The sequence below is a fragment of the Pecten maximus genome, chromosome 19 (assembly GCF_902652985.1).
Source record: "Pecten maximus chromosome 19, xPecMax1.1, whole genome shotgun sequence".
NCBI classification, from domain to species: domain Eukaryota; kingdom Metazoa; phylum Mollusca; class Bivalvia; order Pectinida; family Pectinidae; genus Pecten; species Pecten maximus.
In genome coordinates, this window is record NC_047033.1 from 9635894 (window position 1) to 9657106 (window position 21213).

At 37.5% G+C, this 21213-nt stretch overlaps 2 protein-coding genes across 2 annotated transcripts; both read left to right on the top strand.

Moving 5' to 3' along the window:
* The first annotated feature begins 13206 nt into the window (after positions 1–13206).
* LOC117318109 (trichohyalin-like) lies at positions 13207–14480 on the top strand. Its single transcript, XM_033873111.1, has 2 exons — positions 13207–13728; positions 14037–14480. Exons 1-2 carry the CDS (start codon positions 13207–13209, stop codon positions 14478–14480), a joined length of 966 nt encoding a protein of 321 aa, XP_033729002.1.
* A 53-nt stretch (positions 14481–14533) lies between these two features.
* LOC117318110 (serine/arginine repetitive matrix protein 5-like) lies at positions 14534–16447 on the top strand. Its single transcript, XM_033873112.1, has one exon. It carries the CDS (start codon positions 14534–14536, stop codon positions 16445–16447), a length of 1914 nt encoding a protein of 637 aa, XP_033729003.1.
* Positions 16448–21213: the final 4766 nt, after the last annotated feature.

Consider the following 21213-nt stretch of genomic DNA (forward strand, 5'->3'; position numbering starts at 1 on the left):
AGGGCAGCTTGCTCACAACCGTGCTCTTGGTAGGGAAGCATATAGAACAAGGCGGACCAACGTTCACCCAGTTCGATAGAGAGTGACATACACCTTCAAGAACAGTGGGGAATACCGACCTGTGGATATTCTTGTAGGTGCAGCAGACTAACTAGAAGATACGAGTGGGTATTGACGGGAGGAAATTGTAATTTCCCGAGATTATAGAGACAATAGTGCGACCAGAATAAGTGTTGTTATCACAAGCAGAAAGAAGCTGGTGTTAATGGAAATGACTACGCCCTGGGAAAGGAAGTGTAAAGCATAGGAGTGTACAGCAGAACACGGACGGACTTCAGGAAGTAGTCGACAGATGATTCTCGGCCAAATCGTGCTGGAGGATGTTCGGATCCCTCGGCATCACGAGAGGAACAAGGAAGACGGCGGGGGTGATGCACAACGGGCATCACAATGGCTGTGGATACAGTAAGGAGAAAGTAGATGGAATCCAACCGTCGGAGAGTAGGTACTGACTACCCCTGCTGACCAACCATCCAGAGAGTTCCGGGATAGGGGTTCAAACCCTCGACGAAGAACGGATCTGGTAGATGATGACGAAGACTGAGCAACAACAACAGCTGATAGCTGTACTGGAATAGCCTTGCACTCGTTTTGTTTAATAATATCAAAAATCGTTTTTGACTTGTGTTTTGATAATATGTCAATATAAAATAAAGACTTATACTTACAAAAATAGGTAAAACGGACTTTTGAATTGGGTATTGGAAATCTGGTATTATCAGCTTCACATTCTTCACCAGACCACCTACGTCATCGACAGGAATAATTTCGGATGTTTCCTATAAAAGTATGATATAGTTATCCCGTTAATCACAACGTTTTCAGATTTAGTCTTGAGATGCTTTTCCTAAAAGTCTTATTTAATTACCAAAAGCCGATCAGAAGACAGACTGGGTTCGATTCCCAGATAGCAAACGAAAATGTGTTATTTCCCGAATCACGTGGTTTGTAACCAGGTATAAAAAGTGTTTTACTCATTAATTATCCTCGCACGATACCACTAAAACATCGAGAGTGATTGACATATACTGATAAGAACGTAATCAATATTTTTATGTCTTATCAGTAGTGCTATTGGGGTCCGAAAGTGTGAAAAGCCAGAAGAGAAATTTGGAAAATTAAAATTGAAAGAAAAATAGAAGATTTGATAAATGAATCCCTTAATTTTATAAATTAGACAAAATTAAATTCTACAGACAGGTGAACGAATTCTTAATCTCAAGGGAAAAAAATAAGATTTCGGAATTCGTCAATCCGATTAAAATATAGATCATTATGTAAAAGAGGAGTATGATTATGGTACATGTACCTAACTAATGGTGCACTTACCGCTGTTCTTTTCACCATTGCGTTGTGCTTACGGTAGTGAAATTCCAGACGGATTTTCTTTCCCCCGTCTGTGTCTACCGTTACATCTTGTAGTCTAACGCCAAGTTTGACTTCGTATATGAGAAAAATGGTATGATTCGTAATACTTTTGGTCTTTAGGCGGATTCTGAAATCAGATCGGTTAGCTTCTGGTCCGTTTATCCATGCGTATGATGAAGTTTCATGTGTAAACATGAACTCCATCTGGTGAAGTGTTAAAACTGTCAAAAACAAATTATGACTAATTTAAAATTTTAGTTTCCTCCTAGACATTACTTTTGCACCCTCCATAATCCAAAGGTTACTTTCTCGTTCGCTCTCGACACCCTTGGAATATATCATATCAAATTTAGGACTTATCTAAAAAACAACATTTTAGTTGCCTCTTGTGCTTAGATTTTTTTGCATTCTCTATACTTCTATACTCTAGAGGTTACTTCCATGGTCATTTCATTTGAAAATTGTTTTTATTAAATTATGGGTCTTTTTCATCTCTCTATTTAGATTTTAGTATTTCATTTGAACTTTTTCGAGTTTTTTTGTCGCCTTCTACCATCAATACCTCAGGCCCCTAGCATCATTGAAGTGTCCTAGAAGGACGAAACAGCTGAATTGTACGATCTAATTCCTTTTGGCTCCTCTGTATCTTGCTCCCAATTCGTACTGCTAATTAAGGGTTAACTGTAATATTTTTTTTACGTTATTGAGCAATAACACAAAAAACTGGGGTGTACTCTGAATAAACCGCGAAGCGGTTTATGAAAAGAGTACACCCCAGTTTTTTGTGTTATTGCTCAATAACGTAAAAAAAATATTACAGTTGACCCTTATAATTTAATTAACAACGATAAGAAACATTTTCATTAAGTTTAACATGTTTATTTTGCTCCAGATATTTAAAAAACGCATCGATAAATACAAAATCCCGTGAATAACGATTACTCCGCTGACGTCACAGTTTATTTTTTTTATGTTATGAGATGATAACATAAATTTTTGAGCCAATGAAAATGCTTGTTACAAGCAAAATTAAATTATTGTCTTATAATACCTTTTAAAACAAATAGAGTGTAAGATACTGTAGAACCAAAATGAATTAAACTGTATCATACAATTGGTTCGTTCTTCTAGGACACGTCAGTGATGCCAAATTTCGAGTGTTTATTGGGGTAGTTACATTATTGAGAGCGACAGAAAACATCAAAATCGGTAGAAAGAGATGCAGAAATCTGGACGGGAGGTCATTAGATGAATAAATCATGAAGTTCATTGATTTATAATAAATACTTTCAAAAGAGCGTTAAGTACAACTGTATCCACAGGATTGAGACCTCGAAATAACCCAGGGGTAGAGAGAGTGAAAGTGATTTATAGCCTTGATATAGAATCTCTGAGAATATCTGAGAACTTGAAATTACAATTATTTAACTTGGGTTTTCACGGAGGTTGACCTCCATGGAGTAGCTGGCTATAGAAAACCTTCGGAGACACACAGAACGTACCGGAAGTGGGATCAATCTGATCTGACGTCAGCAGTAACGCTCTTGGTGGTAGTCCGATACTGGAACGATCATCGTGTTTCCATAGGAACACCATATGACCGAAGTTCTGCCCATCTGCCTTATAGTGGTGATCGAATATGACATCAATTCTGCAAGAGTAATGACGTATTCTTTTAATTTGCCAATACTTTAAATTTACAAATATTATATACATGTGTACTTATAACATTAAAAAGCATATTTGAATTTTGATTGGAGTTTTTTCCCTTAACCTTAGTTTGTAATATTTTGAATTATACTTCAGACGGAAATGACTTTCGATGAGGGTGATAGTACGTCTCCAGAAGTAGCGACAACAAACTTTAACTGTAAAAACAAAGATGGACACAACTTGGGGACAAACACGTCAATTTTCAAAAAATGTCCTTCCGGTACTTCTCAGGAAACAGCGACAACAAACTTCAACTGCAAAAAACAAAGCGCAAGATGACTGCCTGCTGACCATTTGTTTTTCCCAGTCTGGCTCAAAATTGAACGGGCACAACGAGGAACCCACGGGAACTAACCACAGGACCGTACCCCTACTATATCAACAAGGTGTAACACTTAAAGATCTACGATGTATCTACTGGGGAACGGAAGTAGACTTGATTGGTCGACAATTATAGTTAGTATTGTTTATAGAGCTGTTGACCAATCAGAACGCCCTCTGCATACCGTTCTAAAACTACAGACTACTTCCGTTCCACAGTCGATGCATCGTCGGCTGTCACGATCGCTTTTAAATCCATCTTCTTGCCTATAAATCAGTGTCACACGACAAAAGAATGACATGCATTGTTTTACTGAAGTTTATGTGCATTTGATATTTTCATCGGATTTAACTTAAATTAAAAGGGAATCAAAGCTCAACCCCCATTTCCGTCTTAAGCCAACCATCATCAGATGGTGGGCTATTCAAATCGCCTTGCGTCCGTGGTCCGCCGCCGTCCGTCCGTAAACAATTCTTGCTACCGCTATTTCTCAGAAAGAACTGAAAGGATCTTTTTCAAATTTCATATGTACATAATGTAAGTTTCCCTCGGTCCCTAGATATGCATATTGCATTCTGGAACAAATCGGAAAACAACATGGCCAACAGGTAACATCCTGGATTTTGACAATTAAATATTGTTATCGTTATTTCTCAGAAAGTGCTGAAGGGATCTTTCTCAAATTTCACATTTAGGTTTCCATTGGTTCGTAGTTGTGCATATAACATTTTAGGACCAATCTGAAAACAACACGGCCAAAAGGCAGCCATCTTGGATTTTGATAATTGAAGTTTGTTATCGCTATTTCTCAGAAAGTACTGATGGATCTTTCTCAAATTTCATATGTAGGTTTCCCTTGGTCCGTAGTAGTGCATATTACATTTTGTGACCGATCAGAAAAAAAACATGGACAACAGGCGGCCATCTTAGATTTTGACAATTGCAGTTATTATCGCTATTTCTAAAACAAGGTTATGAAAGGAATTGGTCCGAAATTTGATATGAACGTTCCTGTTTGTCCCTGGTTGTGCATATTTCATTTTGGGACTGACCAGAAAATAACATGGCGACTGACAGGCAGCCATATTGGATTTTGATAATTGAAGATTGTTATCTCTATTTCTCAAAAAGCAATGGAAGAATTTTTCTGAAATGTGATATGTATGTTTCCCTTAGTCACTGGTTTTGCATATGCCATTAGGGGACTGATCGGCCATCTTGGATTTTGGTATTTGAAGTTTGTTATCACTATTTCTAAGAAAGTACTAAAGGGATCTTTCTGAAATTTCATATGTAGGTTCCCTTTGAACTAAAGTTGTGTAAGTACCCCTTCGACTGTAGTTAGGAATATTGCATTTTGGGACCAATAGGAAAACAACATGGCCGAAAGGCGGCTGTCTTGGATTTTAACTATGGCAGGTTGCTCCTGCTATATTGAACTATATCAAGTTATTAAATTATTTGGAGAAACAGTAAAAAAAAAAAAAAAAGGGGGGGGGGGGGGGGGGGGGGGGGGGGAGAAAAGATAAGTCTTCATTTGACTGACATAGATCATTCAATGGTGGGCGCGAAGATCCCTCAGGGATCTCTTATTTTGAGTGTTACACTTTGTTGATATAGTAGAAGTAGGGACTAATATAGTTTTTTACTATTAATACTAACTTGAAGCAGACGCATGTGAAACAATACACCAAGTGTGAGAGATATCCCTGCATTGCTTCTCCAGAAATAGCGATAAAAACTTCATCTGCCAAATCCAAGATATCTGCTTCTCGGCCTTTGGTTTTCCCGATCAGACTCAAAATTTTAAAGGGCTCAATTATAGGAAGAAAGCTTGGGAATATCCTTCACTCACTTCTCAAGAAATAGAGATACCAAACTTTAACTGTCAAACTTTCAAGATGGCTGCCTGTCGGCCATTTTGTTCCTCTGATCAGTCTTAATATGTAATGGCCATGACAAAGGGACTTACAGAAAACCTACACATCACGTTTCATAAATACTTTTTCATTACTTTTTAACAAATCTCAAAATCTTAGATGGCTGCTTGTCGGCCATTTAGTTTTCTCCAATATGTCTCAAAATTGGAATGAATAAAATGTGTGGAATATGATTTTGTTTTGCATTTACCTACATAGAGAGGATATCTAACAGTGTCTTCAGTAATACCAAATATATTTCGCGAGTGTGGCTAATATTTTGATATTTTATCGTGCGTAACACGATTGAAAATATCAAAATATTAGCCACACATCTGAAATATATGTGGTATTACTGAAGACACTGTTGTTCTGTTTATTGCATTTTATAGCATTCGATCTTGCATTATGACGTCATATGACATGACAGAGAGCTATATGCAAATTTTAATTTTCTCCGCTTGTAAGCAGTGTTCTGATTGGTCAAATCAGAAAAAGCGATATTTTTCACTATTCGATATTTCACCGGTAAAACAATGTAATGAATATATTTCATTGTTATGTACACGTGAGAACTGTAAGCAATGACAACTAGACTTCACGGAATTATTCTATGAAAGTGGGATCGTTTTATCGGACCTACTCTTGATTGTAAAATGGTCGATGAACTGACGCATTTCCCTGAATCGGCCAGTTATTCCCAATGGAAGAATTCGGCAGAATGTCCAGTTTTGCTGACGCTAATACCGTATATGTACCATTTCTGTACGTCAAAGCCTTTATTTTAACCTTAAAAAACAAATTGAAAAAGCATTTCTACTATGTTTTTCTTGTGTGGTTAACTTTTTGGCAGCAGGACGAGGGTCAAGGAGTCACCTATAGAAAACAAAGCGCAGAAAGACAGAGTAATGCGAAAAGAAATGGCATATTTCAGATCACAGATATCCTCATGAGCCTACATATTACCTAATATCTGGCAACTTTTAATTGTTTTCTGGTATTAACGTAAATTGTTCACACCTATACTCCAAAATACGGTGTTCACCCATACATGACATATTGCAGATCGTGTGTATTTTGGGAGGCTGTGATAAGTTTGTGTTTATCTCATTGTGAAAGCGTGGAACTGATGCCGAGTTTATAGTGTTACTTCAACGAAACATGCTGACGAAGACATCCAGCAGGACCATCCACTCGGTCACATTATACTGACAACGGACAAACCAGTCATCCCATCCCCATAAGGCTGAGTGCTAAGCAGTAGTAGCAACTACCATTTTTTCTCTTGTATGTATAACCAGGGGACAGAAGCCAAAGCCTTCCTCTTAGGGGCGAACACTCAACTAAAGGCCAAAACTATTGTCAATGGAAAAAGTAATAGGACGAAGAAAGTTGTTTAGAAATAAGAGAAAAGATAGGAGAGAATGTTAAACTATATCAGGATAAAACTTTTTATCGGCAATAATTTCCAAAAATAAACATCTGTTGTATGAATTAATTTGCCGATATTGCTTTGAATAAAAATTCCTTTTTACCTTTCTCGGTGGATCTGTTCGCCATGTTCTGATGCTGGAGGAGACATAAGGTTGATCACCTAGAACCTTGCGTACGGAGTGTGAGGCGATGTCTGTGTACATACTTACATTTCCCCATGCATCATCAGGGCGGATGGATGTGGCATTCATGACGTTGTAAATAAAAAGGAGTTTCCAGGAAGCCGTGGCTAGGTGCAGATGATTGTACAACAGACATAAGATATTATACTATACACCAATATCATACAATACACCAATATCATACTATACACCAATATCAAACAACACACCAATATCATACTGTAGAGACCAACCAACCAATTGTTTTCCCATAGACCTTAGTGTTAACGTTTTGGATTATTTCATTCAAATTCTTGAATTGAATACGACGATTATGGTTTATAACAAAAGTTTAGGGTCTGATATAACACCTAATCAAAAAAAAAAAAGTTGGGTCCTTCAGCTCAAATTTTCTCCAGGGTAGCCATTTTGAAAATAGGTGAATTTCGCAGTAAAAATTCTCAAAAATCTTAAATGTTTACCTGTTTACTATTATTACGTGAACTTTTGGGAAAAAAACCAATCGGACTTAAGAAATTTATATCAACATTTCTTATTGATAGTTACCTATCAGGCTACATATCTATTTTCTCACTTCATAACATACTGGCCAATCAGTGGCTGCCAGACATTTTATCCTTGGCTCAACGTTCTATACACAGGGGCTGTTTCAAAAATATTTTTTTTCAATTGGTTGGTTGTTCCCTATACACCAATATCATACAATACACTAATAACATACAATACACCAATATCTTACAACACAACAATATCATACAATACACTAATATCATACAACACACCAATATCATACAATACACCAATATCTTACAACACACCAATATCATACAACACACCAATATCATGCAATACACCAATATCATACAACACACCAATATCATACAACACACTTATACCATACAACACACCAATATCATACAACACACCAATATCATACAATACACCAATATCATACAACACACCAATATCATACAATACACCAATACATACAACACACCAATATTATACAACACACCAATATCAAACACACCAGTATCAAACAACACACCAATATCATACAACACACCAATATCATACAATACACTAATATCAAACAACACAACAATATCATATAACACACTAATATCATACAACACACCAATATCATACATTACACCAATATCATACAATACACCAATATCATACAACACAACAATATCATACAACACAACAATATCATACAACACACCAATATCATACAACACACCAATATCATATAACACAACAATATCATACAATACACCAATATCATACAACACACCAATATCATACAATACACCAATATCATACAACACACCAATATCATACAACACAACAATATCATACAACACACCAATATCATACAACACACTAATATCAAACAACACAACAATACAGGGAACACACGAAAGCAGACAACACACCAATGAGCAACAGGACACCAAGAGCATACAAGACACCAATAGCAGACAACACACCAAAAGCAGACAACACAACAAGAGCATACAACACACCAAGAGCAGACAACACACCAATAGCATATAACACAACAAAGCAGACAAGACCCAAGAGCAACAACACCAAATGCAGACAATACACCAAGATCAGACAACACACCAATAGCAGACAACACAACAAATCAGACAACACACCAAATCATACAACACAGCAACAGCAGAAACACACCAAGATGCAACAACACACCCAAACAGACAACACACCAACATGCATACAACACACTAATGCAGACACACACACCAAAGCAGGCCACACACCAACATGCAGACAACCACCAATAGCATACAACACAACAAGCAGACAACACACCAATATCAGACAAGACACCAAGAGCATACAAACACACTAAGAGAAAACACAGCAGTAGCAGACAACACACCAATACAACCACCCAATATCATACCAACACACCAATATCATACAACACACCAACATCATACAACATAACAATATCATACAACACACCAATATCATACAATACACCAAACTTCATACAACACACTAATATCATACAACACACTAATATTATACAATACACCAATATCATACAACACACCAATATCATACAACACACCAATATCATACAACACACCAACATCATACAACACACCAATATCATACAACACACCAACATCATACAACACACCAATATCATACAACACACCAATATCATACAATACACCAATATCATACAACACACCAATATCATACAATACACCAATATCATACAATACACCAATATCATACAACACAACAATAATACAACACACCAAGAGCATACAATACACAAATAGTCATACATACACCAAAGCAACAACACACCAATATCATACAACACACAAACATCATATAACAACAATATCATACAACACACCAATATCATACAATACACCAATAGCATACAACACACACCAATATCATACCATACACTTATATCATACAATACACCAATATCATATTATACACCAATATCTTACAACACACCAATATCATACAACACACTAATATCATACAATACATCAATATTCAACACACCAATATCAAACAACACACCAATATCAAACAACACACCAATATCAAACAACACACCGATATCAAACAACACATCAATATCATACAACACACCAATATCAAACAACACACCAATACAAAGCAACACATCAATATCAAACAACACACCAATATCAAACAACACCAATATTAAACAACACATCAATATCATACATTACAGCAATACATATAATACACCAATATCAAACAACACACCAATATCATACAATACACCAATATCATACAATACACCAATATCATACAACACACCAATATCATACAACACACCAATATCATACAATACACCAATATCATACAACACACAAATATCATACAACACACCAATATCATACAACACACCAATATCATACAATACACCAATATCATACAATACATCAATATCATACAATACACTGATATTATACAATACACTAATATCATACAATACACTGATATTATACAATATACCAATATCATACAAGACACTAATATCATACAATACACTAATATCATATAATACACCAATATCTTACCACACAACAATATCATACAACACACCAATATCATACAAACACCAATATCATATAACACAACAATATCATACAATACACCAATATCATACAACACCAATATCATACAATACACCAATATCATACAACACACCAATATCATACAACACAACAATATCATACAACACACCAATATCATACAACACACCAATATCATACAACACACCAATATCATACAACACACCAATATCATACAACACACCAACATCATACAACACCAATATCATACAACACACCAATATCATGCCACAACACACCAATATCATACAACACACCAATATCATACAACACACCAATATCATACAACACACCAATATCATACAACACACCAATATCATACAACACACTAATATTATAAAACACATCATTATCATACAACACACCAATATCATACCACACCAATATTATACAACACACCAATATCATACAACACACCAACATCATACAACATAACAATATCATACAACACACCAATATCATACAATACACCAAATTTCATACAACACACTAATATCATACAACACACCAATATCATACAACACACCAATATCATACAACACACCAATACATACAACACACCAATATCATACAACACACCAATATCATACAATACACCAATACATACAACACACCAATATTATACAATACACCAATATCAAACAATACACCAATCAGTACAACACAACAAATAAAAACAACAACAATATCATACAACACACCAATATCATACAATACACCAATATCATACAATACACCAATATCATACAACACATCAATATCATACAACACACCAACATCATATAACAACAATATCATACAACACACCAATATCATACAATACACCAATAGCATACAACACACACCAATATCATACCATACACTTATATCATACAAACCCAATATCAGAGTAACACCAATATCTTACAACACACCAATATCATACAACACACTAATATCATACAATACATCAATATTCAACACACCAATATCAAACAACACACCAATATCAAACAACACACCAATATCAAACAACACACAAATATCAAACAACACATCAATATCATACAACACACCAATATCAAACAACACACCAATATCAAGCAACACATCAATATCAAACAACACACCAATATCAAACAACACACCAATATTAAACAACACATCAATATCATACATTACAGCAATACATATAATACACCAATATCAAACAACACACCAATATCATACAATACACCAATATCAAACAACACACCAATATCAAACAACACATCAATATCAAGCAACACACCAATATCACACGACACACCAATATCATACAACACACACCGATATCATACAACACACCAATATCATACAACACACTAATATCATACAATACACTGATATCATACAATATACCAATATCATACATCACACCAATATCATACAATACATTAATATCATACAATATACCAATATCATACAATACTATACACCAATATCATACAACACACTAATATGATACAATATTTACATTTGGATGGCAAAGCCATGATATAAACAAACTAAACAAATTTGCAGTCTATGAGAGTATAACTGACACCCAAAGCGTGACACTATTCTATGCATAACTGACACCCAAATCGTGCATTCAGGTGTTATTCATACGCGACCTGATGTACGGACGGGATCCCCCGGAACTACTTGCAACCAATGTAAACAAATGGCATCTTATCATTGCTCATCATGCTATCGGATAGAGTACGAGACCAGAAAACAAATCTTAAAATGTAAAACGAAAATAAAGGTAAGAATGGTTAACAATCACGAAAATGGAAATAAAACAAGATTTAATAAACACATATGTTGACAGATATTTGTTCCGGGGCCAGAGTGGAAAATCATTACACACCACATTGTTTGCGCGCCACCGCCATCCAGTGTTTGAATGACAAAAATTTGAAACCAGACACATCATGTTTATGTCAAATCATAAGAACGAGGCTTCTCTCCGGTCGTACAATAGAACAGATTCTTCTTCACAAAAGAAAGCATCAAGTGGTGCATTATCGTGTCTAACGCATCCTAAACTTGAAACAGTCATGGTACCCGTCACAAGCAACGTTGTCGCTGAAGCTCGTCTAACTCCCTCGGCCACTGTCACTTCTCTCATTGGTCGTATCCCTGACACCGGTGCTGTTGTAGCTACTATAAACTGTAATGCTGTTTCCATGCAATCAAAGAACATGTTTACACCTGTTTTTTTGGCGAATTCCACTTTCTCCCACTGCACATTCAACTTTCATAGCTAAACTCTGTCAATGCTGTCAGCCGTTGCGTGCGCGTGGTGACGGGTGAAATTTCCATCCGCATAATTGTTCCGGATGGTAAATTTTTAAAACAAAATCCGAAATCGTTAACAAACTGAATAATTCATCCGTATATTCTGAAATACTGACTACCAATATTATTGATATTGTTATTAAATATCTGATGATGTTTTCAGTATTTTTTTAATTATTTCCACGCACTCTTTTTTTTTTTTTTTTTTTGCCAATCAGCACGTGAATCACAATAGGCTGTTCAATTTGTTGACCTCTGACAATGGAAACGTCGGTAAAAGTAAGATTTTAAATTATAATGAAAATTAAAGTTGAAATCGAAAAGAAACTAATATAGAAAACGTAAATATAAGCATTAAACTGTCTTTTTATGGATTATATGGTCTATATAGATGCCAGAGCTTTGCAGACAATTCATTCATTAATGCGCGTAAGCGACAGCATTATGAAGATGTCATGCCAAAGCTCATGGCATCATATATAGCACCATCCATAATCCATTAACAGACCAGTTTAATGCCTTAAATACACTTATAGCATAAAATATACCAATATTATACAAGTACTATACACACCAGAATGCAGACAACACACCAAGAGTCAGACAACAGACCAAGGCAGCAGACCAAGACACCAAGAGCAGCACACACACACCAAGAAGCAGCCAACCGACGCAATAGCCAGACAAGACACCAAGGGCATGATCAATGACACCACGAGCAGAAGACACCAATGAAGCATGACAAGACAACCAAGAGCAGACAACACACCAGAGCGATACACAACCCACCAAGAGCAGACAACACACCAATAGCAGGAAAATCACACCTAATAGCAGACAAGACACCAAGAGCAGACAACACACCACGAGGCAGGACAAGACACCAAGAGCCGGACCAAGACACCAAGAGCAGACAACACAACAAGAGAAGACAACACAACAAGAGCAGACAACACACCAAGAGCAGACAAGACACCAAGAGCAGACAAGACACCAAGAGCAGACAACACAGCAAGAGCAGACCACACACCAACAGCATAGAACAACAAGAGCAGACAACACACCAAGAGCAGACAAGACACCAAGAGCAACAACACACACACCAAGTAGCAGACCAGAAACGGAGGAGCAGACAGACACCAAGAGAGAGGAGACACCAAGAGCGGGACAACACACCAAGAGCAGACAACACACGAAGAGCAGACAAGACAGCAAGAGGCAACCACACCAATGATCAAAACAACACACCAAATGTCAAAACAACACACAAAAGCAAACAACACATCAATATCATACAACACACCAATATCAAACAACACACCAATATCAAGCAACACATCAATATCAAACAACACACCAATATCAAACAACACACCAATATTAAACAACACATCAATATCATACATTACAGCAATACATATAATACACCAATATCAAACAACACACCAATATCATACAATACACCAATATCAAACAACACACCAATATCAAACAACACATCAATATCAAGCAAACACACCAAAGATCACACGACCACCAAGATCATACAACACACCGATAGCAGTACAACACACCAAGAGCAGACAACACACAAGAGTCATACAAGACACGGATCAGACACAATAGACCAAGAGCAGACAGCACACCAATAGCAACAAGACAGGAAGAGCAGAAAGAGACCAAGAGCAGACAAGACGAGACACCAAGAGCAGACAACACACGAATGGAGACAAGACACGGAGAGCAGAAAAGAGACCAAGAGGAGACAAGACGAGACACCCAAGAGCAGACAACACACCAAGAGCAGACAAACAGACCAAGAGCAGACAAGACACCAAGAGCAGACAACACACCAAGAGCAGACAACAGACCAAGAGCAGACAAGACACCAAGGGCAGACAAGACAACCAAGAGCAGAAGACACCAAGAGCAGACAAGACACCAAGAGCAGACAACACACCAAGATGAACTACAACACACCAAAGAGCAGACAACACACCAATAGCAGACAACACACCCAAGAGCAGACAACACACCAAGAGCACACAACAGACCAAGATGAGACAACACACCAAGAGCAAAAACCACACCAAGAGCAAGAACACAACCAACAGCAGACAAACACCAAGAGCAGACAACACACCAAGAGCAGACAAGACACGAAGAGGCAGACCAAGCCACCAAGAGCAGACAACACACCAAAGAGCAGACAACACAACAAGAGCATACAAGACACCAAGAGCAGACCAGACACCAAGAGCAGACAACACACCAAGAGCAAAGAACACACCAACAGCAGACAAACACACCAAGAGCAGGTACAAACCAACCAAGAGCAGACAAGACACCAAAGAAGACAACACACAAAGAGCAGACAAATCACAACAAGAGCAGACTAAGACACCAAGAGCAGACAAGACACCCAAGAGCATACAAACACACGAAGAGCAGACAAGACACGGAGAGCAGACAAGAGAACCAAGAGAGACACACAAGAGAGCAGACAAGACACGAAGAGCAGACAAGACACCAAGAGCGGACAACCAACAAGAGCAACAAGACACGAAGAGCAGACAACACACCGAGAGCAGACAAGACACCAAGAGCAGACAACACACCAAGAGCAGACAACACACAAAGAGCAGACAAGACACAAGACAACACAACACACCAAGAGGGACAACACACCAAGAGCAAAAAACCACACCAAGAGCAAACAACACACCAAGAGCAGACAACACACCAAGAGCAGACAAGACACCAAGAGCAGACAAGACACCAAGAGCCGACAACACACCCAATGAGCAACAACACAACAAGAGCAGACAAGAAACCAAGAGCAGACAAGACACCAAGAGCAGACCACACACCAAGAGCAGACAACACACCAAGAGCAGACAACACACCAAGAGCAGACAAGACACCAAGAGCAGACAGACACAAGCAGCAACCAAGAGCAGACAACACACGAAGAGCAGACAAGACACCAAGAGCAGACAAGACACCAAGAGCAGAAAACACACCAAGAGCAGAAAAGACACCAAGAGCAGACAACACACCAAGAGCACACAAGACACCAAGAGCAGACAACACACCAAGAGCAGACAAAACACCAAGAGCAGACAACACACCAAGAGGAGACAACACACCAAGAGCAGACAACACACCAAGAGCAGACAACACACCACGAGCAGACAATCACACCAAGAGGAGACAACCACACCAAGAGCAGACAACACACCAAGAGCAGACAACACACGAAGAGCAGACAAGACACCAAGAGCAGACAACACACCAATGAGGAGACAACACACCAAGAGCAGACAAGACACCAAGAGCGGACAACACACCAAGAGCAGACAAGACACCAAGAGCGGACAACAGAACAAGAGCAGACAAGACACCAAGAGCAGACGAGACACCAAGAGCAGACAACACACCAAGAGCAGACAACACACCAAGAGCAGACAACACACCAATAGCAGACAAAACACCAAGAGCAGACAACACACCAAGAGCAGACAAAAACACCCAAGAGCAGAAAACACCAAGAGCAGACAACACACCAAGAGCAGACAACACACGAAGAGCAGACAAAACACCAAGAGCAGAAAACACAAGAGCAGACAAGACACCAAGAGCAGACAACACACCAAGAGCCGACAGACACCAAGAGCAGACAACACACCAAAGCAGACAACACACGAAGAGCAGACAAGACACCAAGAGGCAGACAAGGACACCAAGAGCAGAGCAACACACCAAGAAAGACAAACACACCAAGAGCAGACAACACACAAAGAGCAGACAAGACACAACGAGCAGACAAGACAGCAAGAGCAGACAAGACACCAAGAGCAGACAACACACAAAGAGCAGACAAGACACCAAGATGCAGACAAGACAGCAAGAGCATACAATACACCAATATCATACAACACACCAATATCATACAATACACCAATATCATAAAACACACTTATATCATACAATACACCAATATCATACAACACACCAATATCATACAACACACCAATATCATACAACACACACATATCATACAATACACTTATACCATAAAATAAACCAATATCCATATTTATTGAGACACCTTAAGCAACATTATTGTGTCGGAATGCAAAAAAAATGACGTTATTGTAATGCAAGCGGCCCAGCCTGAGTATATGCTTCCTAGGTTACTAGTAATTATTTGCTCATTTGAACGAGATAAATATAATTTTTCTTTTTGCCAATTTGATGACAGACGGACGGACGGAAGGACGGACTATGCACCCATCCATTAGATAGTAACAGTAAAGCTGAGACACAAATATCTCATATATACCTAAGAACCAAACCCTACTGAACGCGCAATTTATATATCACATATATTGAATTGTTGACTATAAATAATGCATGCGCGTGTGAGAGAGTTGCCGCCTTCAGTCAGACGCAGTTGTCATACACCCCATGGCAACGCCAACTTTTCTCATTGAACTTTAAAACTGCTGTTTACGGTTCTCGCGATGATACTTTACATATCATTTGTCAAAAGGTTTCTATTAATTTTCCGCACCTTCAAAAGTCCAAGTCATTCATCTGCACCAAACCCCGTACCGAAGTTGTTAATGATTAATGGTAATTAAGTAAATCAATATTTCCCTGTCAGATGTAACATATTAGTTTTTTAATTCCATGCTTTATTATCTTTTTACCGATACTGGGGAAAGTATATGGATGATTTGATAACGAGTAGATTATCCTGTAAATAAAATCAGTTTTTTTGGTGAATTTTATATGTTTGCAGTAGTTTGAACTACAAATCGATATCGACTTAGGTATTTGTTAAAATTGTTTATTCAAATGCAAATAGAATCTGTTGTTAGGTCATTTTTATTTTGTGATTTAACCTGGTTTTGAAGAAGATGTCGCTAATAAAGACCCTGATCATTTTTATAATTTATAATCACACAATATATATACACGATATAATCACACAATATATATACACGATATATTAAAGACAATTGATGTTGATATGGACATGTCAAAAAGAGATATAAGATACATATGTCATAGTATGAAGTCACTGTACCCAAGAATGACATCGATATCATTCTTGGGTACAGTGACTTCATACTATGACATATGTATCTTATATCTATTTTTGACATGTTCATATCATCATTAATTGTTCATTTCATCATTTATGTTATACGGGAAAAGACGGATTATAAGTTTTATACTTGTGTCTTATCCCATTTGTGTTTTGACAAATAAAATATGTTTAAATCAAAAAATCAAATCAGAATCAAGAAAAAAACACATTTAAAAAAGTATGTAGATATCCTTTGTGGAATGTAAGAAATGTTGAAAAGTATATACAGATGTTTATTGCTAGTTTTAGGAAATATGTATATGTTCTTTAGCATGTCCATGCTCATCATAGATATGTAAAAAAAAAAACCGCTTAGCTAATTACGTTATCTTTGTATTCCTTCGTTATGTTTTCCTCCTAATGCATTGACATGGCCTCTTTTTTTCGTTTAGTTGAACGTTCGCTCTTAGGAGGGAAGGCTTTGGGTTCCGTCCCCTGGCCGAGACATACCGGAGTCTATAACAAGAGGTCCACGGGCCCTTGACAGTCATTTGACACTAAATTATATAATTGTAGTATATATAGTCAGTTTTGAATACAATTATAGTGGTACTTTTGCCCATGACTGCCATCTTAGATCTTAGATCAACCTCAAAAAATAAAAACACTTGGTCGGGACATCTCAGGATAAGTTCAAGCACGTTTGAGCTGAATCCCGCTGGTGAAACTTAAAAAGGAGTTTGAAATGTTTGGGAGGTTTTTTCTCAAAAAGGCGTTTATTGCGGCCATCTTGGCTTTCGGACCGAACTGAATAATAACAACACTTGGTCAGGACTATCTCAGGACAATTTCAAGAAAGTTTTAGCTGAATCTTACTGGTAGAACTTGAGAAGAAATTTGAAATGTGACATTTACGTTTACGGACGACGGACGTGACCTTTCAGGTCAAATGACCTAAACATGTGTTGTTTTTTTTACTCCTACTCAACACTCAGCTCTTTTGGGGGTGAGACGACTGTTTCGCCCGTTGCCAGCATAATGTGACCGGGTGGGGTGCCCTGCTGGGTGTCTTCGGCAGTATATTTCAGTGGAGAAGGTGAAATATACACATCGAAATTGAGTGTCGTTCTCATCGGTGACAAAACTGTCACAAGTAAAATGTCTTCATGTCAATTCAGGTCTAATCGAGGTCAGTTTCGTGTGGAAATACATGAACATGGAAAGAGCAATATAGTCAACTAAAATTAGACATGAATTTGATCTGAAATTGACTTGAATATTTCTCCATGTGAGATCGATCTCATTTTCTGGTAATTTACAGGTAATGTTCAGGGGTTTTTTCAGGTCAAAGTTACATGTATCCATGGCCTAGTTTGAAAGACTTTCTACTTCAATGAAACAGTTTTCACTGTTTGAAATGATTGTATTGCTTAAATGGTATTCCGCGGGAAACTGAATGTCGCAGATTCCTTAGCGTCGACATCGGAGATGGGATAACTCTCAGGAGGTTTATTTTTCTTATAGTTTTGTTTGTTTGAAATCCTATCAACAGCCAGGGTCATTTAAGGACGTGCCTGGTTTTTGAGGTGGAGGAAAGTCGGAGAGTACCCAGAGAAAATCCATCGACCGATGGTCAGTACCTGGCAACTGTCCCACGTGGAAACCCAGAGGTAGAGGACTAGTGATAAAGTGTCGGGACACCTTAACCACTTGGACACCGCGGCCCCACCTCTCAGGAGGTATTTGCATGTTGTACATACAAAAATTATATTCCAATTTTCAGACAAACGCACGGTATTTGCAAATTACTAGAAGATCTGATTTGGTTGTTATGGAGACCAATAGAAATAGAAACTATGGTTGAAAATTGCCGTAAAATCTCGCAAGCTCATGAAACGTGTCGTTGAAATCGCGGAAAGCTCTGAAGCAGAGGAAAGTGCAATAAAAGAGAATAATATACATGTAATATAAAGAAAAGCAAGGTGACCTACATCTACACTCCGATTCATTTTTGCGAAGCGAAGCTTTTTTTCTGTATACACTTCAGTGTGTGTTTAGGAAGGCACGATTCTAATTACATTTGTCTACTCTACATAGACAATTGTACAAACCTTGAAAAAACGTTCGTCTGAAACACAAACAATGACTGAAAACTGCGTTGGACTTTCGAAAACCTCAGTTATCTTTGGCTTACAAAGGGTGTACAAATATTGGGGCAAAAAAACAATAAAAAAATACTTATTTATTTCGTTGGTGACATTTTTTTAATTAGAATACTTTAGAATCTTAGCATCACCGGCAAGTTTTAGATGGACGAAACAGCGGCATGATACAGTATCTCTCTCATCCCGTTTTTTACCTTTTTTTACTTTTTAATTTCGTTTTGTTTTGTATAATAACTATAAAATTGCTTACCTGCGCCTGTCAGCAACATTATGACTAACAGAGTCGCCACGAGTTGTCCAACCATTGTCATCGTCTTATTAGTCGTTTGCACCGACTTCTGCGCATGTGCGTAAACGTGGCGGGAATGGTGTATGATATGTGTTTGGGCTTCTCATCCCCGAATGAAATTTATTTTCCAGGTATTCGTTAATATACCGATATTGAATAAACACTGATATTAACACGAATGCGCCCTCGTGATTATTTTAACAGTCCTAAGAATTAAATATTCATGAATTTCAAACATAAAAATTGTGTTGATAACTATTAAATGTAATTCCAACCTTATGAAAATTAATTATTGATAACAACAAGAAATGGAACAGTCAAAAATTGATACACATCATATATCATACGCATGATTGATGGTACAAATGTTACGTATGATACATGTACTGTTTTATATATTCATATGCAAATTAGAAACTTCATATAATATTCCGTTTCTGTACATTTAAACGTGCCACACTAGTTTCCTAAGTGATGCTATCTAACTCTCTGTTAATAGAAATCATTTCTCCCTTAGCTTGATTATGTGGCGAGACGATCGATCCACAATTTCAGTCTTTATTAGGTGTTAGAACTAAATGTAAATGTTCCCCCCCCCCCCCCCCCCCCCCCCCCCCCCCCCATATCCAGACCGTTCATCCATATCTTTTTAAAACAAAAAAGAATTCAGATATTATAATGAAACCATAATTTACACTGAAAATGGATTAAACGAGGGCAAAATACAAGGTATAAACCACAATATAGATTTGAATGGAGACTCCTCAACGCGTAGGAGCCCAGGTACTCCGGAAGAGTCAGCGTATTAAACGATTCCTTCACCCCTGCAAGATTGTATGAAGTACACTGTTGATTAACATAACTAAGTATGAATCTAGAAACATGTTTATAATATGCTGTTTTTCCGGGTTTTAAAGACTCTTCAGTGAGCATTGGGACTACAATTTTGGATTTCCAGAAGTAATTCCGGAAAATCATCATGGGCTTCAGCAAATGCTAAGATACATATAAAGGTATAAAGGTAGTGCATTTACCTGATCATATATATAATCGATTTCATAGTGTTTGACCTGTGATGAACTTTGACCCATAAATACCATTCACATGTGATAAATATTGACCCATAATGACCATTGACCTAATATGAACCTTGACCCGTGATAATCATTGACCTGTGATGAACTTA

What these genes read in the sequence shown, in the direction of transcription:
- LOC117318109 (XM_033873111.1), top strand. Translation starts at nt 13,207, where the DNA reads ATGAAGCATGACAAGACAACCAAGAGCAGACAACACACCAGAGCGATA. An exon ending in ATCAAAACAACACACCAAAT is followed by an intron (nt 13,729 to 14,036) that starts GTCAAAACAACA and finishes ACACACCGATAG; the next exon opens with CAGTACAACACACCAAGAGC.
- LOC117318110 (XM_033873112.1), top strand. Translation starts at nt 14,534, where the DNA reads ATGAGACAACACACCAAGAGCAAAAACCACACCAAGAGCAAGAACACA.